Source organism: Haliotis cracherodii, unplaced genomic scaffold (genome assembly GCF_022045235.1).
Source record: "Haliotis cracherodii isolate W230 unplaced genomic scaffold, xgHalCrac1.p SCAF_1, whole genome shotgun sequence".
In the NCBI taxonomy this organism is placed as follows: Eukaryota; Metazoa; Mollusca; class Gastropoda; order Lepetellida; family Haliotidae; genus Haliotis; species Haliotis cracherodii.
The window spans coordinates 9,222,770-9,249,789 of NW_027266264.1; the positions used below are offsets into that span (position 1 = coordinate 9,222,770).

General features: G+C 40.1%; 2 protein-coding genes across 5 annotated transcripts; both read right to left on the bottom strand.

The window, feature by feature from the left end:
* Window positions 1–2,463: 2,463 nt before the first annotated feature.
* On the bottom strand, window positions 2,464–21,130 carry LOC139459504 (tubulin polyglutamylase complex subunit 2-like). 3 transcript variants are annotated; one of them, XM_071240983.1, is made up of 10 exons: window positions 20,998–21,130; window positions 20,169–20,248; window positions 19,190–19,277; window positions 18,725–18,868; window positions 17,820–17,921; window positions 16,299–16,361; window positions 7,612–7,775; window positions 4,585–4,730; window positions 3,741–3,818; window positions 2,464–2,972 (listed from the first exon to the last, which is right to left on the bottom strand). In XM_071240983.1, the coding sequence occupies exons 1-10, from the start codon at window positions 21,074–21,076 to the stop codon at window positions 2,900–2,902; spliced, it is 1,017 nt and encodes a 338-aa protein (XP_071097084.1). In that variant the 5' UTR covers window positions 21,077–21,130; the 3' UTR covers window positions 2,464–2,899. The 3 variants fall into 3 exon arrangements, with proteins under 3 accessions (XP_071097084.1, XP_071097095.1, XP_071097102.1); XM_071240994.1 differs by lacking the exon at window positions 16,299–16,361 and adding an exon at window positions 16,550–16,585; XM_071241001.1 differs by lacking the exon at window positions 16,299–16,361.
* Window positions 21,131–23,942: 2,812 nt separating this feature from the next.
* Window positions 23,943–26,905, bottom strand: LOC139459510 (uncharacterized). 2 transcript variants are annotated; one of them, XM_071241026.1, is made up of 3 exons: window positions 25,817–26,905; window positions 25,525–25,566; window positions 23,943–24,314 (listed from the first exon to the last, which is right to left on the bottom strand). In XM_071241026.1, exons 1-3 carry the CDS (start codon window positions 26,874–26,876, stop codon window positions 24,259–24,261), a joined length of 1,158 nt encoding a protein of 385 aa, XP_071097127.1. In that variant the 5' UTR covers window positions 26,877–26,905; the 3' UTR covers window positions 23,943–24,258. The 2 variants fall into 2 exon arrangements, with proteins under 2 accessions (XP_071097127.1, XP_071097117.1); XM_071241016.1 differs by lacking the exon at window positions 23,943–24,314 and having other exon boundaries at window positions 25,139–25,566.
* Between the last annotated feature and the right edge of the window lie 115 nt (window positions 26,906–27,020).

Sequence of the window (27,020 nt, forward strand, 5' to 3'; positions counted from 1 at the left end):
TGCAAAGAAATGCCTATTAAATCGACCTCGAATTGATTGTGTTTTGTTTTCTTAAAAAATGGAAAATTGGAAAGAATTGGGGTGGAATTGTTTGACGCGGTTGTCGGCAATATTTGACTTGAATGACTAAGGTCTGTAAATATTAGAGTCTTGACCAAACTATCCAGTGATTGACATGAGCATCAATCAACGCAAATGGGATCCGATGACATGCATCAACCCAGTCACCGAGCCTGGACACCCGGTACCGTTAGTCGCCTCTTACGACGAGCATTGGTATCTGAAGACCAATTCTATACCCGGATCTTCACGGTGTGAAAAAGGAAACTTTGATGAGAAAAACAACTCAAATCGTATGCTCACTTGGAAGAGTATTGTTGTTTTCCAAATCGGCACTGACAATGGTATGGGACTGCTTTGGGCTGGTTTCATGTGCTTGCTAATCATGCCAAAGTCCTGGTTTGGTTTCACAGGTGGTGAGGCACCACTCATTCGCTGTCCCGATGTGTCCCTTGGCTGCCAGGATGTGCCGATTCTAATTCCATATTCGATAGTTTGTTGGTGCTCTGATGCTTCACTTAATGGTTGTAAATGTTGCATCACCTTGAGCATTTCCGACACATGTTCCGATTGTAAATGAAACGGAGACGCTCTCCCTTTGTTAAACAACTACATACATCATAAAATTACTGCATTCGAAGAAACACGAATTGAACAAGGGGATAATTCTACGTATTTATATGCAGCTTTATTGCAATGAATGCAACTTTGATACTATTGGGCTTATTGATGGATGTGTGTTAGTTTTCGAGACGAAAAAAAAACCTGGTGGTTTTCAAAAAATTATGGGAGGTGATCTGTTCCTAAAATGGTTGGAACTTCCGCTATTGCCCATTTTAAACAACGACAGTGTTATTGTCATGGGTAACGCTAGTTAATATAACGTCAGGGAATCGGATACTGTCTCCCAAACCATGGGTAGTCTGAAGGCGACCATACAGGAATATGATTTTGTCGACTTAAGACCATATGAAACGAAAGTTCAATTCATGGAGAAAATTCGGCTGAATAAGAAACCAGTAAAGTACAAGACATGTGCTGGTGGCACAACACGGTTACGTTGTCTTACGTACGCTAGTCAGACATTGTGAGCTCAACCCTGCTGTGCCCATCTTGGCTAAGTGTAACGGGTTCGTAGCAAGACATAACACAACATTCAAAGGTACAGATTTATATACGTCATCAGCGGAGATAGATGCTACATCCGGGAAACCATCTGTAGTACAACAAATACTTCTGGATTCTAAAACCGCAACCTTCCAATACTCATCCTGTTTCATAGTTCTTAACTATTCCATCATGTTTCCAAGCAAATATAATGCAGAACATATCCTAAATTGCTACACCATCAACGATTAGGTACAATAACAGCAATATTTTGAGATAACCCCCAACTCGGTGACATTTGCACTTTGGAGAATGCACGGGGGGACGGTGTGAGGTCATCACCTCGGGACAGGTGTTGGGTCATATCCTCGGGTTAAAGGCCGTTTTATACATGCATGACAATGCACGAATATTTTCTCAGTTGATCATTTTACCCGTAAAAGTACATTTTAAGGGTAATCACATTGTCAGGACAGGCTAGATTAGGTCAATTCGCGTTATTTTGATATATGCTCTTTTTAGTCCTATAGTCCTAGGACTCGTATTTATTACATTAAGCTAGAAAAGCAGTTTTCTAGAATTTCCGACAGTACCTTAGAATTTTGTGCTTTAAAAAGAAAGTTCTCCCAAATGACATTTCTTACATTGTGATATAACTGAAATACTGATCAAAGTGAAGTCAAACCAAAATCGCTCATTGGTCCAGCAGTCGGAGAACTTCCCCTACGTTCCAATCTTGATGCTGCAGAGGTGATCAGTGAGAATGTCGACCAATCTGCAAATTGTGGCAAACTTGCACAGCTACATAACTGATTTAAGCATTGATTTTCACTTGTTTGGATATGAATCTAAATAGTGAAGGCTAAACATACCAACGTCGGAGCTTACAACTAATTGTATACTGGAGGTGACATGGGCATAAACTGTATGCTCGAATTGCTCCACAGTTAACAATTTAACTTTGATTACAAAAAATATTTTCAAAATGTATGAATAGATGAAAAAGTCACAACCCCGGTAAGTCACTGGGGGATTACAATTGGTCATCATTGATCAATTGGTTGATCATTGAAGGGTGATTATAAAGATCCCTGCCAATTATATACTTGGGTATAATTCATAGATTACTGTCCGGCGTCAGTGTAGGCACAGACAAGTCAATACTTTGGTTGTTCATTTCTTCGTTTTGTTCACTAGGATGGGATGGAAAACATTTATTTTCAGCCACAGCTAAAAAACCAGATATGCTTTTATTCAAAACAATGATCCTGAATATTCTAATAACACCTTGCAAGTTTATTCTTTTTCAACAGTCTGAAGCATAATTATTTTTTTCAAGAATTTTGGGACAATTATCATTTTTCAATAAAATGCCATTGTGTTCTGTGTTTCTTGGCTGAAATGATGGCATGATGCACAAGATAGTAAAGACACAGGAGACAACTTAAAGCATCCAATCAACTCGTTAAGGCTCTCCATTGTTCAGTGTAAATATTTTATTATAAGTTAACGCATAATGTCATTTTCAAAGATGCTTGGCAAATTGTATCCTTTTGCAGAGCAATTCCATTTTGCCCAGTGAAGTGAATCTGCAACATTTTTAAGACACAGCTCAGTCATCTTGTGCAGTTTGGAATGTGATACAGCTGCAAATCTATAAATGCCTTGTGGATTGTTCCACCAATGGCGACAATGGAGGTATGTGTCTATGGTTTTGATGCTTGATGCACCATCACTTAGGGCCTTTCCCTGATCCCGCAAGAGACGATGCTTGTGACGGCCTGTTGATTAGTGATCCTTGAGATCTGGAACAAAAAATATATATATATATATATATATATATGTAGTTTTCCTACGAGTCATGCTTATGAGTTGGACTTTAAAAAAACAATTCGGGAATTTGTCTGCTGCCTGTGATTTTTCTATTTTAAGCAAGTACACAATGATTGACATTGGAGATCTTCCAAATGGCCCCGGGGAATTCTTTTGCCACAAAAAATGAAAATGTCAAAAGGCCAAGGTGACTTGGCATTAATTTATATGGTTTGAAAAGGTTTAGGTCAAAATAAGACAAGGCATTTGTGTTTAACTTTTTGTTAAACGTGGTTGTATCATTGTCAGTTTGAGGCATGGTTACTCCTTGTGCTTGTATATTAGCATGTATCTTCACAAATCCTACCACGTGAAATGTTGCTGCTGTCTATCAAAGGTCAAGGTCTTCTGGGGTTATTATGAATCATGGCTTCACACTGAGATGTCGCACATAGCTAGAACCATACCTTGCTGACAACCTGCATAGGTCTTCAGCAACCCATTCTTGCCATAAAAGACGACTATGCTTGTTGTAAGAGGCGACTAACGAGAACGGGTGGTCAGGCTCGCTGACTTCGTCGATACATGTCATCGTATCCCAATTGTGTGGATCGATGCTCATGATGTCAATCACTGGATTGTCTGGTACAGACTCGATTATTTACAGACTGACGTCATATAGCTGGAATATTGACGTGTGCAGTGTTAAACCACAAACAAGACAGCCTGCACCCTTGACGTGCACACTACTAGAACCATACCTTGCTGATGACACTGGTGGTTTTTTCTTGCCGCCCTGCTGGGCCTGACCTACATTCTGAGCCCCTCCAGCTTGTTTTCTGGAAAATAATATACATCAATACCAGTGCTGTTGGTTCTCTCAGTCCTTGGCTTATCATGGCAGACCCTATACTTAAACTTGGGTTTGACCAAAGGGGAAATGTTGAACTGTTTCAGTTCTGATTTTCCTCCAACATTAAGCAAACACACCCTGATATGTCAAACAGTTAAACCCATCTTTACCCTCTCCCTCTAGTCAAACCCATGACATCCTTTCTCTTGGTAGGTAACAATACACGATTGATTATGAAATGATTGTAATCAAATCTCTAAGTAGTTTCAGAAAAGACCGCCTCCGTGGTCTAGTGGTAGAGTGTCCACCTGGAGAGCGGAAGGTCCGGGGTTCGATCCCCGGCCGCGTCATACCAAAAGACGTTAAAAGATGGTACTTGTTGTTACCCTGTCTGGCACCCGGCATTAAGGGGCTAAACAAGGACTGGTCGGCTCGGAGTCAGTATACTGTGTCTGAGTGGGGTATTCATGTTAAACTGCGGCATGGTTTCTCAGTGGACTAGCACTATAAATCGGCATCAGTCCGGCCTGGTACAAGCAGCCACACACATACACGTGCATGCACATCGCTATATAAGTGCAATAATCTTGGACGGGACGTTAAACCCAATTTTACCTCACCTCACCAGTTTCAGAAAACAGATTTTTAAGAAACTCGTATATGTAAAATAAACTATACTGTGGGCCATACAGCTTTAGTATCAGTATCTGCTACAAGAGCAACAGTGGAGGGACAGACTGCTACAGACTTACTTCCTGTCCGCCCTGGACTTGAATACTTTGGTGACGTCCAGCGTACTGACCACGACACTTGTGCCTGTTGGCATCTTCTCTGGGTGCATCTCTGTTATTTCCCCGTCCACCTCCAGCCTGATGGGAGCGTACATGTTGAACCATTGCTGGGGACAGTTGACACAGATTCAGTATCCAGGTCATTTGGTTGTAAATGATTGTTTTCATACTTTTTCACAAAGGAAATCAGAGCTTATCATGCTGTTACTGATTTCATTAATATTACGACATTGTCAACCTTATCACCTCAAACTATACTCGACAACAAAAGTTCCTGTGACACCAATATTTTAGTGTATTTTTCAAACAAGTAAAGTTTGGTTTTTAATATTGTTGTACATGTATGGAATCAAGTCACAAAAACGCAACTGCTACAGAAAAGCATGCATTCCATGCAAAAGTTGACTTTTATGCAAGCCCCATGCATTTCACTACCAAAGAATGGGTATAAAAACATGTGCCTTAACGGGATTCTATATGCATATTTTAACATCGTGCTGACAACAACCACTCAGAAAAACAACAAAATTACGCAATTATTCAACAATACGAAATGCCACGCCTGTCCGAAAATGAGCGTCTGCAAGCCATTGGTATGCTTGAAGCAGGATCGAGTCAATGTGATGTTGCAAGACAATTTAACGTCCACAGAAACACCATTTGGTGTTTATGGCAACGTTGGCAACAGACGAATGCAGTCAGAGACACCATCCTCGGGGTGCCAGGCCACGCGTAACCAATAATCGACAAGACGTGCAGGGATTGTCGCCAGAAGACCCGCCAGACGTCCCATTTTGACAGGACACCACCGTCAAGCACGACAGTGGTGCAGACAGCGTCTACGCTGGAGGGCCATGCAGTAGGGACAAGTTCTATTCACTGACGAGTCTCGTTTTCACCTCAGACAAAGAAATTGGACGGATTGTGTCATGGAAGAAGATCGGTTCGGGGGCGGCAGCGTTATGGTATGGGGTGGGATTACAGCAAGACAGAGGACCCGTTTGATAGTGGAAGAGGGAAATCTCAATGGACAGCGCTACTGCGACGAGAACATCGCCCCGTTGTTCTACCATTTTTGCGTCGTCATGGCCCAGGCATTACCTTTCAACATGACAACGCTCGACTTGTTCAGGAATCTCTTCCACAAAACAACGTGAATGTTATCCCCTGGCCGGCTCGCTCCCCTGATCTCTCACCAATCGAGCACATGTGGGATGAGATGGATCGGCGCCTTCGACGTCAACCACGTGTTCCACAGACACTCCAGGAACTACGAAACATGCTCCAGCACATATGGACAGATATCCCACAGGACTTTGTCGACGCCTGGTCCATTCCATGAGACGAAGATGTGTTGCTTGCATAGCAACCAGAGGAGGACACACACACTATTGATTTGTAAAGTGACATTTTGGCATGTTCATGTTTTTTTTATGAAATCACGCATTTTCTGAAGTCAGTATGGCAAATTAAACCATTTGAACACTTACAGGAGTCTTTTATCTGTTGCAAACCGAAATTGTTTCAGATTTGGTAAAAAACATAACTTTGCATTAAATCTTATTCAATGTCACAGGAACTTTTGTTGTTCAGTATAGTTGGGTTATTTTTTTAGTTACTTCACTGAAATGTACAAAATCCCGAAATATGTCAATTTTCTGACCACTCATCAAATGTTTGTCTGCGTGTCAAACAAAATGTTTTGTTGCTCTGAAAAACCCAAATATGCCAGTAAATAATGTTAAAGTGTAACTATCCAGTTGTTTATGACCCCTGTACATGTGTCCTATGTTTACAAATGATCCTTTTCTAATTCTCTCCATCCCACCCACCCCATTAATAATCTAGGGGCACGGGTGGCCCAGTCGTCTAAGGTGCCACGATTCGCTGTGCAGAGTTGCGTCCCTTGGGCACGCCAGAAACCTATGATTGTGGGTTCGAATCCCAGTTTGCCCCGATTATGTTTCTAGGTTTGTCAGCACCATACCCGTGCTCGTGGGTTTCACCGAAGTGGTAAACGTCTGCATCACTTCGGGCTTTCTTTCTTTCCGTGACATAACTGGAATACTGTTAAAAGCGGCGTAAAACCCAACTCACTCACACACCATTAATAATCTTTAATGAAAGGCCTTTGACCTGTGCAGTAACCTAAGGATCTGGAGCTTGATGGCCATACATGCGCATGTATGTGTATGCGTCTGTGGTTAAATGCCACACTCTGCAATGTTCCATCTATTTGACATTGGCCTATCAATAAGTGAGTCTCAAACTCATTCAAATCAGATCTATTGCTCCGATGCAATATCTATAACATCTGTGGATATCTCCATAGAATGTCGCTTATAAATTGGTGAACCTGAGCAAACTGACCGGCTAAGTTGAATGAAGGATACATGGCATCTTCCCGAGACAAAGGTGTGAACTGACTGTAAAAGTCCAGTTTCCACCGACCCGTGAAGATTCCAGGGTAGAATAGGTCTTCAGCAACCCATGCTTGTCGTAAAAGGCGACTAATGGGATCGGGTGGTCAGGCTCGCTGACTTGATTGATACATGTCATCGATCCCAATTGCGTGGATCGATGCTCATGATATCAATCACTGGATTATCTAGTCAAGACTCGATTATTTAAAGCCCGCCGTCATATAGCTGGAATATTGCTGGGAGCGGCGTTAAACAACAAACAAACCATATCCAATACAAACCTCTACATAAAGTGCAGAGTGGATTGTATGATTCCGACTATATCTGAGCACGTGTTTATGAGTCACTATCATCGTATCCCAATTGTGTGGATTGATGCTCATGATGTCAATCACTAGATTGTCTGGTCCAGACTCGATTATTTACAGACCATTCTATAGAAGTGTCCTTAAATCTTCATGCAGAGAGGCATTGTATGGGAGTAAAAGATCTGATCTTGATGAGATTGACTGAGTGGAGCATACACAGTGCTACATGAGGAATGACAGCGTCCCACTCAGCCTACCCGCGCCTGTGCACTGAGGCCGATGTCTGTGAAGGCATACTGCCACTGCGGCAGCCCCAGGTGCATCAGCATGAGGCGGTAGTACTCGAGGAATGATGCTGCCAGGAAGTGCCACCGCAGTGCCCGGTCCAGGAACCAGATCTCCACAGTGGGCTCGCTCACTCCTACAAACATGGATGTAAATAATAAGTGAAGTCACATATGTAATACATTACTTGGCATCAGTACTTGTCAAATATTGATGTAGTTATTTTCATTTGTGAAAAGCATGGTCATGGTAAGTTTCCTGAAGTTATTTTAGGTTCAGGTGCGTCTAGGCATGTCTTAGTGTGTCTGGGAGTGTCCAGATATGTCTAGCCATGTCCAGGTGTGTCAAGGCATGTCCAGGTGTGTCCAGGTGTGTCTAGGCATGTCCAGTTGTGTCCAGACATGACCAGGTGTGTCTAGGAGTGTCCGGGTGTGTCTAGCCATGTCAAGGTGTTGTGTCTAGCCATGTTTGTGTCTAGCCAAGGTGTGGTGTTTCTAGCAATGTCCAGGTGTGTCTAGGAGTGTCCAGGTGTGGCTAGCCATGTCCAGGTGTGTCTAGCCATGTCCAGGTGTGTATAGTCATGTCCAGGTGTGTCTAGCCATGTCCAGGTGTGTCTAGCCATGTCCAGGTGTTGTGTCTAGCCATGTCCAGGTGTGTATAGCCATGTCCAGGTGTGTCTAGCCTTGTCCAGGTGTGTCTAGGTATATTCAGGTGTGTCTAGGTATATTCAGGTGTGTCTAGCCATGTCCAGGTGTGTATAGGCATGTCCAGGTGTGTCTAGCCTTGTCCAGGTGTGTATAGGCATGTCCAGGTGTGTCTAGCCCTGTCCAGGTGTTGTGTCTAGCCATGTCCAGGTGTGTATAGGCATGTCCAGGTGTGTCTAGCAATGTCCAGGTGTGTCTAGCCTTGTCCAGGTGTGTCTAGCCATGTCCAGGTGTGTCTAGCAATGTCCAGGTGTGTCTAGCTATGTCCAGGTGTGTATAGCCATGTCCAGGTGTGTCTAGCCTTGTCCAGGTGTGTCTAGGTATATTCAGGTGTGTCTAGGTATATTCAGGTGTGTCTAGCCATGTCCAGGTGTGTCTAGGTATATTCAGGTGTGTCTAGCCATGTCCAGGTGTGTATAGGCATGTCCAGGTGTGTATAGGCATGTCCAGGTGTGTCTAGCCTTGTCCAGGTGTGTCTAGCCCTGTCCAGGTGTTGTGTCTAGCCATGTCCAGGTGTGTATAGGCATGTCCAGGTGTGTCTAGTAATGTCCAGGTGTGTCTAGCCTTGTCCAGGTGTGTCTAGCCATGTCCAGGTGTGTCTAGCAATGTCCAGGTGTGTCTAGCCATGCCCAGGTGTTGTGTCTAGCCATGTCCAGGTGTGTCTAGCCATGTCCAGGTGTTGTGTCTAGCCATGTCCAGGTGTGTATAGGCATGTCCAGGTGTGTCTAGCAATGTCCAGGTGTGTCTAGCCATGTCCGGGTGTGTCTAGCAATGTCCAGGTGTGTCTAGGTATATTCAGGTGTTGTGTCTAGCTGTGTCCAGTGTCCTGTGCTTGGAACATGGTGGTTCCTCTATGCCTTGCTTGTAAAACTGCAAGTCTGTGTATGAGATGTGCATCATTCAACTGGCCAATTATGGTATGGAATCATATACAATCATACCCTGAAAGAGGCCATCACTTACACTGAAACTTCACTGTCAAAACCAGACAATCCAGTGATTGACATCATGAGCATCGATCCACACAATTTGGATACGATCACACACATCAACCAAGTCAGTGATCCAGACCACCCGATCCCATTAGTCGCCTCTTACGACAAGCTAGGCAATGATGCTCAGGAAGTCAATCAATCACTGGATTGTCTGGTCCAGACTTGATTATTTACAGACTGCCGTCATATAGCGGGAATATTGCTGAGTAAGGCTTTTAACAACAAACAAACAAATCGTATGGTCTGTTGTTTGTAACGGTGTCTTCAGACAGACAGTTTTTTCCTCTGAAATAATTCCATTCAGGGCTGCTACTTTTTTTTACCAATTCTGTGTTTTGTCACAATAATTTATTTACACATTGGGACAAAACCATCTCAGGGCTTCAATGTACCCATATAACCATTATCAATAGCCAAGGGCTACTACTATTCTACTACTAGGACCAATTTAACTTATATTAAGTAACAAACAAGCATTAAACTATTCACAATCTAATATGGTAACAAAACTATGTATTATGAAATATACAGAAGTGGGAGGCTGTCCTGTCCTTCGACTATCATAAGCCTGTTAAATCATGGGAATTACAATCATCTTAGCGCTAAGAACATAAGAATGAACCTTCAGTACTACAGATTCAGTCTTATCACCTTGCCATAAATAACAAAGAACTTCTTGGCAGCATGGAGAGAATATTACAGGTGCAATAAGCTAATGCTGATAACAGACAGGAAGCAGGCCATTAACATAGGTATATATTAAATACATAAAGCATGGAAATGTCTAGCTGGTCTAACAATATTATTGTACTACACATGAATAAGCTTTTCCAAAACTGCTAAAATGGATTACAGATAGGAGAGAGTTAAATACATGTAACTAACATTGCGTCATCACAGTTTCAGCTGTATCATCATGGTTGTTGGAGTGAGTGAGTGAGTGAGTGTGGCTTTACGCCGCTTTTAGCAATATTCCAGCAATATTACGGCCGGGGACACCAGAAATGGGCTTCACACATTGTACCCATGTTGGGAATGGAACCCTGATCTTCGGCGTGACAAGTGAACACTTTAACCACTAGGCTACCCGACCGCCCCCATGGTCATTAGAGGCTTGTATTACAAAAGGTGATACACATGTACGTATAATTATTGATATTTGTTCAAAATCAAATTTACTCGTTAAAAATATTTTTTATAAGCAAAACAAAGGCATTATGTGAAATTGCCTAGAAATTGAAGATCATTGGACCTATATTCTAATGTATCACTAATTAAGGAACCACAGACACATCTGAAGCAAAATACAGTAAGTCACCAGTTTGTTATAGTAGAAATAACAATAATCCTCTATATGTACTTCTATGCTTGCAATGGTTCAAAATCGGGCATATGGATGAACATAGAAAAGTAACTAGTTTTACAATATGGCCAAACAAAATAAAACCGAGAAATGTTAACTCATCACTTGTACTTGAACAGTACATGGAGATAAGTAGGGAAAAGAATTTATGGATGAACAACTTCTTTATTACACAAAATATGACATGGAGATGCCAAAACAAAGGAAATAGTACAGTTAGTACAAAATACCACTTGATCACTGAAAGAGACCATGGCGAGTGCAGGGTGTCATATATCTAAAATACATACCGGTACTCTCTTTATTTCTCTTCAGTAAACAAGCTGAACCCTGCTTTCAGGAGTGTTACAATTATCATCTTGAGTTGACTATTGTTGACATGCATGCATTCTTAATAGATTTGAGCTAAATTCAAGAAAATTAACCAGTAACTGAATTAAAGTCAGCCATTTCCATGGGAAAATAGTTAAAATCTAAATTTCAAAAGTTATAGAAAAATGAACCATGTAAAATGATTTTTGCATGACATCTTTTAAAGAAATATTATTTTTGTAGTTTTGCTGCAGAAACCAGCTCACTACAGATGATGTGGTGGACTGAGATGCTGGTCATGGTATTCTTTCTTTTTTCTTTTCTTTGGGTTTAATGCCACTTTTAACATTTTTCCAGTCATATCACCCGTGTCAGCTTTAAATGTGGGAGGAAAGCCCGAAGTGATGCATGTCTCAGACGTTTACCACTTCGGTGAAACCCACGAGCACGGGTATGGTGCTGACAAACCTAGAAACATAATCGGGGCGAACCGGGATTCGAACCCACAATCATAGGTTTCTGGTGTGCCCAAGGGACGCAACTCTGCACAGCAAATAACAGCGCCTTAGATGACCCGTACCCCCTGGTCATTGTATTCACAGCCTGTACTAAGTGCCAGTGGGATCAGAAATATCCTCACAGCAAACTGTGACAGAATACCTTAGGCTTTAGAGGATCATTTGGTCAATGTGAATGTTTAGGGGCCAGTCATTTATTACAGGAGGAGGTGCGTCAGATGGAATAAGAGGGTCACTCCAAAAAAGGACAGTCTCTGGGGTAGGGTCATAAAAAATGATACACATATTTGAGGAGGATCATAAAACAAGAGGCCCATAGGGTCTGTATCGCTCACCTGGATATTTACATAATCATGACAAAATATACATTTATATTGTACATACTTGCAAATATTTTGTTATTTTGACTCTGTCAGCATTTAAAAGGGGTGGATGGCAAAAGCCCCTCCATTTGTACAATTGTGAATTCCCATCAACATACTTCCAACCAAATATGGTTGGTGTCCATCTCCTAGCTCCAGAGAAAAAGTCGTTTAAAGCAATATAGCCAAATTACCCCTATTTGGCCCCACCCATCAGCCTTTTTGAGGGACTGCCCCACCATTTGTACAATTTTGAATCCTCACCACCAGAGAATGCTTACAACCAAATATGGTTGATATCTATCTCTTAGTTCCAGAGAAGAAGTCGTTTAAAGCAATATAGCCAAATTACCCCTATTTGGCCCCGCCCCCCAGCCCCTTGGGGGGTCAGGCCCACCATTTGTACAATTTTTAATCCTTAGTCCTTCAGACTTGGTGAGGGGGCACAGGTGGCCCAGTCGTCTAAGGCGCCGCGATTCACTGTGCAGAGTTGCGTACCTTGGGCACGCCAGAAACCTATGATTGTGGGTTCGAAATCCTGGTTCGCCCCAATTATGTTTCTAGGTTTGTCAGCACCATACCAGTGCTCGTGGGTTTCACCAAAGTGGTAAACGTCTGAGACCTGCATCACTTCGGGCTTTCCTCCCACATGAAGCTGACACGCCGTGATATATTTGGAATACTGTTAAGGGCGGCGTTAAACCCAACTCACTCACTCAGACTTGGAGAACTAAAAATGAACAAGGACATGGGGAGAATCATCCAAAAATATGACAAGCAGGAAGGGTTATTATTGTTTTCAGTATCTTCATGTATCAAAAATAGTTAGATAGTAAAAAATGACTGGTCCCTAAGTATCACAAAGCACTGAGGGAATAAGAGCATTTTGATTTACACTAGCAATACTACAGTGACATCACACTGGCAATACTACAGTGACATCACACTGGCAATACTACGCTGACATCACACTGGCAATACTACAGTGACATCACACTGGCAATACTACAGTGACATCACACTGGCAATACTACAGTGACATCACACTGGCAATACTACAGTGACATCACACTGGCAATACAACAGTGACATCACACTGGCAATACAACAGTGACATCACACTGGCAATACTACAGTGACATCACACTGGCAATACTACAGTGACATCACACTGGCAATACTACAGTGACATCACACTGGCAATACTACAGTGACATCACACTGGCAATACAACAGTGACATCACACTGGCAATACTACAGGATATCACACTGGCAAGGCCAGAAAAACAGATAAGATATGACACACAGCCATCTTCATCACACTGTAGTCAGCTCTAACAACAAACACATTTTGTAAAATTTCTAATGTACTGCTCTTAACAAAAGAAAGTATCAATTAGGTTACTCTTAGATAAAAAATATATATAATGTAAATGTATTTTGTACAATGGGTCAACTGGCATTTATATAAGTAAATCTGTCTGTCTGTCTGTCTGTCTGTCTGTCTTACAACAAACGCAGGGAGGGGAGGGCCTATTGTACTCTGCAATCCATGGGATATATTCAACCTTTAAGAATAGATATCGGGTATGATCCAGAAACAAAATGTGACAGACAGACTAAATGAAGCATATCATTGTACATTTCCAGACAATTTTTCAGCAGGGAATCTCCAAGGTGTTGAACAGGCACTACCCTGTATTTCCCAACAGAATATCCCTTCCGGGTCTCTGTCGCCCGCCAAAGAAGTATTGAACATGTTTTGTTCACTGCACAGGGGTAGATGTAAAATGAAATAATCTACTGGCCAACAGGGCTTGCTAGTGTTGAAAAGAACTGGTCCTCCAAAAAACTAACAAGGCCATTTTTAACATTATTAATATTTCTTAGCATATCAATGGACAACTACAGACAAGCATGTGTAAGCCAACAGGGATTTATCAAGGAGTTCCTAGTGGCATTCACAAAGTCCTTATACTACTTAATTACATAGGTCATTAATAGGGTGACTATTAAAAGGCATATTTAAAAACTATTGTGGTACTATGGAGACAACTACTGCAATAGTAAGCGTAGATTTCCCTGCATTATTCTACATAACAGAATCATTTGACTTGACGACAAACCCCAACACATCTGGGTGATCTCCCATGTCCACGATTCAACAACAGGTTGCTTGGGTGATGGGAGTTATCAATGACTGACATACATCTATGAACTTAATCTGAATAGATACCATGTCCTCGTCAAGTTCATATTTGGAAAGTAACTTTTCTTCATTTTATTATGTATATCGATGCTATCAGTAGTGTACCGCAGTGTCCGAAATAACTGCCTGCCAGCAAGCCCGTGACTGGTAACTTTTCTGTCGGGCTGCATGGAATTTTCCTCTGAATGCCCGACTGTCAGGCAGATAATTTTAAGTCAGCTAAGATATTCAGTTTTACTATAACTCCTGGTAGATTCTCAATCAGTCAACTGAATCAAGACACGATTTGTCACTAATTTTACGTGATTTTTAAATATTTATAATGTCTGAGTGAGTGAGTGAGTATGGTTTTACGCCACTTTTAGCAATATTCAAGCAATATCACGGCGGGGGACACCAGAAATGGGCTTCACACATTGTAACCATGTCGGGAATCGAACCCGGGCCTTCGGCGTGATGAGCGAACGCTTTAACCACTAGGCTACCCGACCGCCCCTTATAATGTCTGAACGCAGGCAGGTAACTTTGAAGATGAGTAGGCAACATTTATGGGTCACCTGCCCAACTGTCTTGTTTGGTTTTAAAATTATTTCAACACTGGTAGATGTAATTTATTGATGTCTAAGTTGTCATCAGTACAGTGCCACACGGCCACTGACAATGTTGCAACTACACCCCTCAATACAAGTGTAAAACTAAGTAAAAAAACATTTTTCTCTGGAAATATACTGCATTCGACGTAATAAGCGCCCCGCTCTAATAAGCGTCCACGGGGACATTTGCTAAGATATTGGCTAGTGAACAATCCCAATTAGCAGTCCTTCCGATTGATTAATGTACACAAAACTTATTTATTCGCATATAATACGCACTCCTGTGTTATATGCACCCTTAATTATGGGCATTTAATTCTGGAAAATATATCTGTTGTACATTAACATTTCAGGCTGTCAGCATAAACCACAAAATTTATCTTTCAAAATAACATTCTAATAAGAGCCCCCTATTTCTAAGTTTGAGAGCGCCCTGGGCGCTTATCATGTCGAATACAGTAAGTCACATTGTAAACAAAAAACATTATTAAGTATAACCTGAAGTGGGTCATATTTAATTCCAATTTGGGACTTTACAGCAGCATTTGCTGTAGATATCTAGATATCCTGCTGAACTGCTTTTGATTGGCATTCCATCAGGTCACTGCCTTTATCTATAAATCTATTTATTGGGATCGCCATTAAGTAAGAGACTTCTTTCAATAGGCATTAAAACCTATTGTGAGGTTTTACTTTCCAGTCACGTTAAATCTCATAAACAGGGACGTTGTAATGTCCCAGGGATTTTATATAATGTCCTGGGTATTTTATTAATACAACTTCCGTTCAGATTGTAACATGTAATGAAATGTAAAATCAAATGACAAATGTTTTCTTTATATTCCTGAGGATCGAACTCGCAACCTTCATATCTGTAGCCCAGTGAGTGTACCACGAGGCTACAGAGGTGTTGATAAGCCTCACTGGTTTTTAGAATCTCCTTTTCAAGATCCGTATGCCAGCAACAGATATTTTACTCGCGTTTCCTAAGGTTCATGGAAAGTATGTTCGAAACATAAAAATGTTGATAAATGTTGTTTTAAGTTTCTTTTTTCGGTTTATAAGTTTGGAAAAACACTTTCCCTCGGTTTTGGTAGACAGAGCATGCCCTTGGGTCGGGAAAAACCGCGTGGGCATCGCCCTCTTGGTTTTTCCCTCTCCCCAGGGCATGCTCTGTCTACCAAAACCTCGTGAGCGTGTTTTCTCCAATACATAATAACCGACCCTCTGCTATTTCTGCTTGTCATGGGCCAGAGGACAAGTAGTTAAGTCAACCCCTGTTATACATAATGAAAGATAGAGAAAGACAAATGTACAAAGCGGTGATTACACAAAGATGGCGTCTGAGGCTATTTAACTCTCAAGTTCATATTTTAGTTCATTGTTTTGTAGTCTTTCATGAACATGAAGCTACATCTTTCCATAAGTATCTTCTATATTTGAGCCAATTGAATATTGTTAGTACAAACTGAGTAAAAGAGTTAACATAAAATCCTTTCACTAGCAGTGCAAAATAAAGCAAAGAGTTTGTGATATAATTCTTGTTTTTCTTTAGTCATTATCAAGGCATGAGATTATAGTGAAGTGCGCAGTCTTGCATACTTGCAAAATCAGGGATGGAAAATTCAAATTCATCCGGGCTCGAGTCATCAGAACCTAGTAGGGCTGGTTACATCACAAAGGAAAGTTTATTTTATACATTCTCGTACACAAAGTTGTCTTGGGCAGTAAGAATAAAATAGGCACCTAGAAGTGGTCTAAGAAATTAGCTGAAATAGAAGTCCTGCAGCAAAGGAAGCAAAAATGAAAACAATAAAATAAACTTCCTAGAACTATGACTTGCATGTTATTACCCGGGAGAAAACAAGGGTAGTCATCGGTACCAGGAACTTCAACACAATCAAATTAGATTCAATTGCAACAACAGAAATAATCAAAGAAAACAAAAAAACAATGTCTTTTGGGCAACAATCTCATTAAAATCAGATCTTTGTACTCGCTACTGCTAAACAAAGATCTGAAGACATCCCATTAGGGGTCAGGTCAGAACGACCTTTCATCCGACCAATCAGAGCGTCGCTTACCAGATCTTGAAAGTGAGAGTCTGAATGTGTTCTCTAATCATGCAACCACGAAATATTTAACACTGGGTATTCCGAACGACAGTTACAGGTTTTATCATTATATCCGTACAATCTATGCCATCTATAAGCCATTCTAGAGTGTTCTTCTTATCAGTTTTAATTTTTTAATCGAGAATACGTCAAAATATGTTTCGAAGCCAGATTGAAACTAGTGTCGTAAAACTCGAGAAAGCTGCATTCTGATTGGCTAATGTCTATTTCTTGTCAGTCATTTCATTGGTCAGTCAAAATTTGCGAAACGTCGTACTGACGTGACCTGTAATGGGATCCTCAGATCTTTGTTTAGCGGTAGCGAGAACTGAGATCTGATTTTAATGAGATTGTTTGGGCAATTATTAGTGCTAGACATGAGCTGATTGTATATCTTGTATTACAGAGTTCAAGATGATTAAAGAGCAATTTATCCCCAAAATGGATCCAAGTTTTGTCTTGAGGTCAACTAATCCTATTCTAACCCTTTGTTGTCTCTTAAACAAAATCTTTAAACAAATTGATCAAAAAGACAGGCGTAAGGAGGAAAAATAAATCAACCGGCATGCCTGGGTATACAGCCAGATAATAAATTGTTTGAACACAGCACACAGGTAGAAACAACAAATAACTATAAAATACAATTTTTGACAGTCTTCACTTTCCTAATATCAACACAATTTATCAAGTCCGCCCAAGTTTCAAAAGTCGAATGAACAAAACTCAAGCTATCTGTTTAGTGACAAACATTAAGCAATGCATATTGAGCACGTCCCTCAGTGATGTTGATACAATGTAGTCTTATTATTATTATGATGAAGAACTGAGAATGCAATAATGAGATTAGATAACCAATTAGGGACATGCATACTTGCATTACATGCCAGAAACACACAAACCAACACTACACCAATACACACTCGTACACAGTAGAAGCACCAGAATGCCTCAAGTTGTTGTACAACGTAACTGATGTATTGTAGAAGTCAGGAATCTGTTACACTCTCACCTGCTTTAGCTTCCTTGTACACAAGACACACCTTGCTGTAGCCATCACAGAAGTCGAGTTCATAGATCCGATTACGTCCAGTGAAGGTGGGTTTCTCAATGCCTGTGGAATCAATACTAACTGGTGTTGGGAACTGGTTGCGATTTACTCATTAGTAACGACAATTTCTTTTGGTGGGGTTTATGGAATTTGATAGTGAAAAATGTGGACGGTAGGTAGAAATAAAAAAATAAAATAATATGCATTTTTTGTACAGGATGTTTTTAATTGTCTTAACGTTTGACTTTGATTGGCAAGGTATAAAAAACATAAATGATATAAAAATTTCAAATTTGTACTGACCAAGTTTCTCATCACCCGTTCATTTACCGGAATTCGCTGAAGGGGTATGGTGTAAAATTTTTCTGCTCATAATATTCGATTTTTTTAATTTCAAAAATACTGAATCCGCTAGAGGGGGGTGCGCATTATACTCGTGTGCACACTATACTCAAGAAAATATGGTATTAAAAATAATGTTTTTGTCAAATAAATATCCCTTTGATTATTTTTATTGTCAAAGCAATCTTCACTGAATTTTCGATCTTTTATATCTGTGGATCCATAAACCAAGGACAAAACTGTACTATCAGTTTGTTAGCATACTTGCTTTTTGCATGATTTGAAATGTTTTAAATCTTATTCTCTAAATTCCATTTTGGGTAAATATTACTGATGTGTAAAATGCCAGAGCTACATTATCAAAGTACATGTACATTATTATCATGGCAAAAAGCTTTTTTGTCACATTACAAATCAAACTTGGTTGTTTCATGACCAGTAAAGCGAGTATGCTGATGGGAACCTGTTGTTAACAAACATGTTGATAAACTCCTGGCCAAGTATGCTTTCTGGCAGGTCCTAACCTGAGATGGGATCGTCGTTGTCGGAGTCTGTGTCCAGGTCAGCTAGGGAGGGCTGAATGTGTGTCAGTTTGTCACTACTAATGTCTAGACGGAGGAGCTGTTCCACACGGTTGATGTGCATCTTGCCCACAGGGACAGTCTGGTCTACAATGTAACCATGGGTCATAAAAAGAGAAACAACTTTTAACTAAAATAATATATCTACAATTGGTGCAAAAAATATCTATGTTTTGAATCTGATTACGTAGAGTTCTAAATCAGGTAAACATTTCATTCTTTAGCCTTTTGAAACAGTCACGCATCATCCTCAAGTTAGAATGAAATATGTTGAGTACTAGAGTTTTACTATATTTTCTGATTTCTGAGCCAAGTTGAGCTTTGTGGTTTCTCTTAAAAAATCTGATGTTACATTACATTGTGAAAAGCAAAGTTCAAATAACACATATCAATGAAAATGGAACTTACTGTCTAGTTTCACAGACCATGTGAAGTGAAAACCATTTGACGTCAAGTAGAAACTTTTTAAATCCTCAGGTAAAAGACAGCAATTTCTCTGAAAGGAAATAACTGACAGTCACAGAGTTGTCACGCTACACTTATATACTACTCGAAAGAAGGTAAGGACCACCCGATTCTTTCATTCTATTCTAGCATGACAGATCAACTACTTATATGAAAGAATAGGGTGGTCCTTACTTGTTTTGAGTAGCATACATAAGATGATGAATTTAAGTCTGCTGGCTGGAACTGGTCTCTGGACATTCATTGCAGTAGAATTTAATACTAATATATGTATTATTTATGCTGAGTTTACAAGTTCTTGGCTTACATTGAGGAGTGCACTATGTATCATGATGATGTGTGAAAAATTATGTAAATTTGAATATTAGTCATATCATTCAATCTCATTAAAATCAGATCTTAGTTCTTGCTACTGCTAAGCATCCCATTACAGGTCACTTCAGACAGAACTTTGACCGACCAATGGAATGACTAACAAGAAGTCGACAATAGCCAAACAGAAGGCAGCTTAATTAAGCTTTACGGCATACATTTCAAACTGGTTTTCAAACAATTTTATATCCTTTGATAAATGCACAAAAAACGAAAAACAATCCTTAAACAGCTTCTTGTGGAAATTGATTGACATGAGCTGTGTCTGCAATGTCTGCACTGAGACCATCTGCTGTGTCTCACTCGCCTGAGTAAGTCTGTCTTGTTATAAATGTATCCTGAGGGATACTAGTAGCAGTTCAGAACTTAAGTGGTTGTCTTTTTGTGTATGTTTACTTTTACGACTAGTAAACAGTAATTTCTACTCATTGATTTAGTAATTGCAACCTGGTCGCATGTAATTGTAACGGTTTGTAATCGTGTGAGTTGTCATTCAAGACCTTTTGGTTTTCAAGGTTGAAATATGTCTTAGTTCTAATAGTACATGTACCTGTTCCCATGACAACACTGCATGGCGATCCGCTGGGTTCCTTTCGTCAAGTGTGACTTTGCAAACTCCAGTTTTCTTCTCTGAAAAAATGATTAATCCTTAATTCAATTCCTTTGTCAAGACATTGACAATTTTTGCTTCTTGAAACATTAAAAATGAGAAAGTTTAATTGTCATAATCATTCCTTCATCAATTTAAAAAATGCAGGTTGGGCCTACTAGAAAGTTGTGGGACACTTAGTATATGAAAATAGACTTTTCTTGGCAGTACTACACTTTATCGTACACACTTAAGTTTTCTGATTCCAATTAGCAGCTAACCCTAACTCACAGGGTAAGAAGTGGAAAGGTGTGTCCAACTCTAAAGATTGTGAAGGGCGTTTGATTGGAAAGGGGGACGATGAGGCACATGAGATCAGTGAAGCGAGAGTTACAGCCAGTGACAATATAGTGCAATGTCGCTGTACCTGGTAAACTGCTGTTTTTGCCTTTTTCTTGTAAATGTGGCATGTTTTGCACCAAGGTTTGTCAATGGTATGAAGCAAGTGAAATCTAGCCAGTTTTTCATCAATAAAAAACATACCATCAACAAAGACTCAGGGCAAAGAATGATTTAGATGGCCGGTTGCCATTCATCACGTTACTTCATACGTGAAATTCTTCCATTATCGTATAAATGTTCATGCCACTGTGAGTTAACTGCTTGACAAAAGAGACTTGACATATTATCAGCTGATTATGTCCCAGGGAGAACACATTATTTCATTCCATATATGTTCATCAATATTTGTATTATTTTTGGATATTAATACAGTAAATCAACTACAAACCTAGATATTTTTCTATTCCAATGTTCATTTGTTCAAGTGAAACAGCTGAAAAGTCAACGTCGTCCATTTTATCCGTCATTTCCGAGAATACGAATGTCACGGTTTCCTAAAGCATCATTTGGCAGCCATCTTGTAACTTGGGACGCACCTGTTTGAAGAGTCACACAAGGGAGGTAATTCTTACAATCGTCGAGAACTTGGGCAACAATAATTGTATCTTTCTGTTTTACGGATTTGGGCTATGCAGTTAACCATCATAATGTCTGAATAAAAAACATATTTTGCATTTGTACAATATTTGTTTCGTTTTTTGTGTTTGTCACGGTCGGTTAAGTCGGAAAAATAAATGTTAGTTGTGTTTAGTGCAGGATGTTTGATTTTATGCACTAACATTTAGTTACTCGAGCCAAAACTTTCGATCTCTAAATAGGGTTCTTGCAATAGCCAATTTAATAGATAATTATCTAATAAGTTAACAGTAAATTTAATTTTGTTTGATGTTAGTAGCGTTTGATATTTCTGATCAATCAAATATGATAACATGGAGCGGTTGGCTTATTTTATGATTGTGACCCGTGGCTCCCGTCGTTCGGATCCATAAACCGAAAATATGAAAAGTGTAGCCTTTGGGGTGCAGATACGAACTTATTTCATTTCACTACAAATACACTGAGAGATCTATGTGAAATTGTGACCACGTTACGCCACTTGTGTGTATACAAATAACTAGACTGCCGGTCAAAAGAAAGTATTCAACCAATGTTTGAATGGAAGCTATGAAACAAACAAGAAATGGTTTTTCGATGGCGATATACATTTATTTGATATGGGTACTCATGGACGGATACAGAGGGGGCGGTGCGGGGGGTGCGCATTTCTCTTGCATGATTTGCTTTGTACATTTTAAGTAATTTAAAGGCAGGCCTCTAAGGGTGCTGGCTAAAGCAGCCCCATATTTCCACCAGAAATTATGAAATGCCATGTATAAACAAAACAATTCAACGAGCGTGAAGTAACAGGTCAGGCTCTCTTTGGCTCGGATCTATTTGAAGCGCCAGTGCTCAGGTAGCTCTTGTATATTGTATGACGGTTATTGTTACTTACTGATTATTATTATTATTATTAATTATTGTTTGATGACTAAAATTAATGGCGATAATAATGATAAATATGACAGTTTATACTACTTAATATATGTCTTTGTGTGTATGGGGGCAGCGTGGTAGCCTTGTGGGGGTGTAAGCTGAAACGGCACCTCAGCAAAACGTCGCCGATTTCTCGGGCGAAAACGGCCCCTCATTTGGCGAAATCGGCTAACATTTGTCGGGTGAAACGGGACCTCTTTATCAATAACGATAAGGACTATTCATGTAGTACAATATATGCTTTATCTACGCTTAATTATGATGGGTCCACTTGTAACAGTAACTGTTGTCGCATGATACAGCATGTAGATTGGCAAACCAGATGACGTCACTATTGAGCATCAATATGACGTCACCTAACAACGGAAATGATAATGTCCCGTTGTGCGGGCGGTTAATGATAATTATAGCTAAAATGGATAGAATTATCATAAAAACGCCCGCGTGTTATCAGAAATGAGCGGTCCACTGTAACTTGATAATGCCCTCATATTACTTGACGACGGGCCATTATCACGCCCGTTGTTAGGTGACGTCATAAGATAGAGATAAGTGACGTAACGTTCAATAGTGACGTCATCTGGTTTGTTCTATGACGTTTCCATATTTGTAAAAGTGGGTCAGTGACATTCGTGTTGATTGCAGTAAATGTTTCAAAACCGATATTGTTGTTTCTATTTATTTGATAACAAATTCCATCCATTTTAGCTATAATTGACGCTATTTTTCAGGGCATTATCATTTGGGCGGTTAATGACAATTCTACCAAGAATTTGGAATTTACTCGATTCTAATTGGTCAATCAGAGGCTATTAAATCACAATCAAAACCAGGTGACCGAGCCCTACATTGAAAACACAGTATGTTTATCTCCTAATTCTATCCATTTTAGATATAATATTTGATAGTGATTCATAAACACATGCTCAGATGTAGTCGGAATCATACAATCGACTCTGCACTTTATGTAGAGGTTTGTATTGGATATGGAAAGGGTTTTGTCGCTTTATTAACATTTCGCAATTATTGGTGTTTGCATGTGACTATGTGAGTTTAATTTAATTTATTTCAGTACCAAAGTAAAGAAAATAACGTGCCGTTTTCGCCAGGCAATAGTTGCCGTTTTCGCTTTGGGCGAGGTGACGTTTTCGCCAATCAGTGCCGCTTTCGCTGTTTATTTGATGACAACTGTTACTGGTTGGCTGGCCTTAAATACCATGCATAACTCACCGATGCAATGTTCCTTTTCCAAATTGTGGGTGGGCTTGAAACCATGAGTATTCCAACTTGACTCATGGGCGGTCGGGTAGCCTAGTGGTAAAAGCGTTTGCTCGTCACGCCGAAGACCCGGGTTCGATTCCCGTCATGGGTACAATGTGTGAAGGCCATTTCTGGTGTACCTCGTCGTGATGTTGCTGGAATATTGCTGAAAGCTTTGTGTGTATGTGCACATGAATGCAGAATTTTACGGTCTGTAGGCTCGGGCCAAGTTAGATCCAGATCGGCCCATCTTTTGACAATATTGAGACGTATTTAGTAGAAGTTTCTCTTCAACTTGCCTCTGTTAAAAAAACAAGACTGAAGCCAGTTTACTCTGCACAGCGCTTATGTTGTCGGCTTCGCTGTGCGGAGCTCTATTGTTTTGTTCGAAGAATAATTTTGAATAGAGCATGTGACGTCACACTCGAATATTATTTCATGCATGATGCAAAAACACACACAGAACGATTGAAAGAATGAGTTTATTCCACAAGGGGCCACCGACCCATTATACAAGGTACATTGGTTTTGTCAGTTCACGTGTACAGAGCGCTGACTATTACATCAGGGGACAGATTCACAAAGCACCCGCAATCCAAGATTGGTTGCTTTGTTGTTTTACGCCACACTCAGCAACATTTCAGCTATATGACGGCGGTCTGTAAATAATCGAGTCTGGACCAGACAATCCAGTGACTGACATCTTGAGCATCGATACACACAATTGGGATCGATGACATGCATCAACCAAGTCAGCGAGCCTGACCATCCGATCCTGTTAGTCGCCTCTTATGACAAGCATAGTCGCCTTTTATGGCAAGCATGGGTTGCTCAAGACTTATTCTATCCCGGATCTTCACGGGCGCAAGCCACGAATGATCTGGTCAAAACTGGTCCAAACTCGTCGGAGTACTGAAAAGGATGCTCAAAAGGTTACTAAGGCCGATCATAACCCACGAACGTCCTGTGGGTCGGGTCCAAGCACACGTTACATACACTGGCAACAATCAGTCTCACAATGGCATATTATATAATTACTACAAAACTGGCACATTTTTAAGAAAAGTGTTCCTTTTCTTGAGAGCAAGAAATATATACTAAGCAAATATCCTAAGAACAGCATCTTCCCGAGGCAAGGGAGTTAACTGACTATTAAAGTCCAGTTTAAACGTGGACATAGAGGTTGTAGCTATATAAATGTTTTAGTATATCAAGAATTGGACATGTGTAATAATATTTAAGAAGTTCATTTTCCCTCAAATTTGAGTAAAATGGGCATCCGAGAGAAAAGTAGAAATCAGTTTCCATATATGGCACAATACAAATGAACACAGAGGTTCTGGCCTTGGTATCATAATTTTATAATGAAAAGAACAACTAAACCTAACAAGTGACTACATCAATACACTTGGTTAGATGGACAAAATTATTTTTTTCCTTGACAGAATTAAACTATTCCAGCTGAGAATAACAAACTACATTACTATTCCATGTATGTTGGCAGATATCTTTACATCTTTGGCTTAAAACCATAATGTAAATGCATCTATATTTCCAACACTAGCAGTATTTAACACTAGCAACCCAACAGGCTGTACCATTTTTTTCCCCTTTTATACCTTAAAATCATTGGAACCTTTCACGATAACATTAACATGTTGTGACAATAACCTTAACCAAGATCTTATAACTTTTACATAATGCAAAACCATCACTGATGTTCTATTCACCATACCTCTTGCAATTATGCAATTAAGCTCAGAGCAAGTTTACAGAAACGATCGTGTACATTTTCAATATCGGGTGAAGGATAAAATCCCCAATCTTCTGCTCCGTAATTTAAAAATTGCAATACTGTTATATGAAAATTAGGAAAACAGACAATTTTTGCAAAAATAATTGTCTGCTACTTCTAAAAGTCTAATAGAAATTGTAGCAGAAAGTTAAATATCTAGAATCTAAATTAGATTCAATATAACGGAATTTGTAAACGTTTGTTCCTTGTTTCCAAAATTATCCAAAATGTCTTTCATTATGCAACATTTCGGAGATTTCAAAAACTCATTAAATGATAACAAAATAGTAAATAAAATCGGAAATAACATCCCTTGTATAGACTCACTCTGCGTAAAACACCAGTCCTTCTCTACAGCCAACAAACAACCTGAAAGAAGGAAATTAAAAACTAGAAAGACAATAAAAAGAACAGTCAATCATACAGAATTAATGAATGAAGTGTATGTTTTCTCATCAATGACAACAACGTGTCTTGCAGTGGAAATAGTGGATCAAAATCATTTAAATATCTGGATCGCAGGGACGCCTCACATGTCTATATTGGGTAGCATGCAGTAACTGTTATTGCTGATAAAGTTTGCAGACATCGTCACAGTTCAAATTCTTCACCAACCTACCACTCAAAGGGCTCCCCTTTAGTCTGACACAACACATTGCCTCTGTCTTTTGACATGTGCTAAATCTCTCAACCACGCCCCTTTCTCCTCTGTATGCGCCATTAACGATGCGTGCTAGACCCCCAACTTCGGGCACAAGAGTCATCAAGTATTTCTGGTCCACTATCAGGACATTGTCATTGCACAGCACATGCGCCAAGCCTGTGAATGGAGAGAGGAGACCCACGATTCTACAGTTCTTCCTGTAGTTACTTCTTCCATACCTGTCCGTGATGATAGTAACCACGATCCCCTTCTGCAGCCAACTGTCCCGTCGGTTCATCTTTTCTTTCAGTTTCTCTTCTTCCTCCATTATTTCGGCGAGTGTGGACTTCCGGTTAGCGTTGGGTTTCACATGGTGGTCGATGTCTCCGTGACATTTTTGTGATAACGATGGCCTTTCTTCTTTGTTGTATGGAGATCGTCGCGGGGACATTTTAAAGGTAACCTTGTCTCTTTTAAGTGACCATTTCTGACCGTTTTGTATTCGGGAATCTGAATCTGTGGTCGTTTTGGGGAGGGATCCTGGTTTATCGTCACATCGCGTACTGTTTTTGCACATCTCTTTTTGGGCTGGCTTGCGAATATTACGATAACTTTGTGTCACAAAGTTACTATCAACGAAACACAGTTTAGGATGTGACGGCAAAGCTTGTGAGGCCTTTTCCACTTTCTGGGGATGTTGGACGTACCAAATTTTGCTTGAATAATCCACATGAACCCGCCCGACTCTCCCTTGGTACCGAACGAACTCATCAAGCGCCTTCCATCTGGTTTTTGATATATGAACATTGCCTTTGTTCAACATGTACTTCATATACACCTCACTGGCTTCCACTTTCTTGTCCCCGAAGCACTGCAGAAGAACATTCATAAATCCATTCTCAAATTTTGAAGATATTCTGTTTCTTCTTTCCTCGTCCACTACAATGAATTGTTTCTGTACTTTGTCGTGGAACAGTGTCAAACTCTCAACCGCGCAGTTCTTCTTACCAACCTGCATTTTGACACGTTTATCCATTGTTAGTGTCGATGTATCCTCATAACGGTTCTAAAGTAAGTGAGCTACTCGCCTATGTCGCAAACGGCTATATATGATACAAATATACGTACAGTGAACGATCTCGGACGTGTAGCGTATGTAGGGTGAGCGTCGTGAACGCAG

Bases quoted from the DNA above. Each gene is read 5' to 3' on its own strand.
- LOC139459510 (XM_071241016.1), bottom strand. From the start codon at position 26,876: ATGGATAAACGTGTCAAAATGCAGGTTGGTAAGAAGAACTGCGCGGTT. The intron at 25,567-25,816 runs GTAGGTTGGTGA...TCCTTCTTTCAG, and splicing joins AAAGGGGAGCCCTTTGAGTG to GTTGTTTGTTGGCTGTAGAG.
- LOC139459504 (XM_071240983.1), bottom strand. From the start codon at position 21,076: ATGACGGATAAAATGGACGACGTTGACTTTTCAGCTGTTTCACTTGAA. The intron at 3,819-4,584 runs GTAAGTCTGTAG...ATTATTTTCCAG, and splicing joins AAGTCCAGGGCGGACAGGAA to AAAACAAGCTGGAGGGGCTC. The intron at 2,973-3,740 runs GTATGGTTCTAG...TTTTTGTTCCAG, and splicing joins CCACCAGTGTCATCAGCAAG to ATCTCAAGGATCACTAATCA.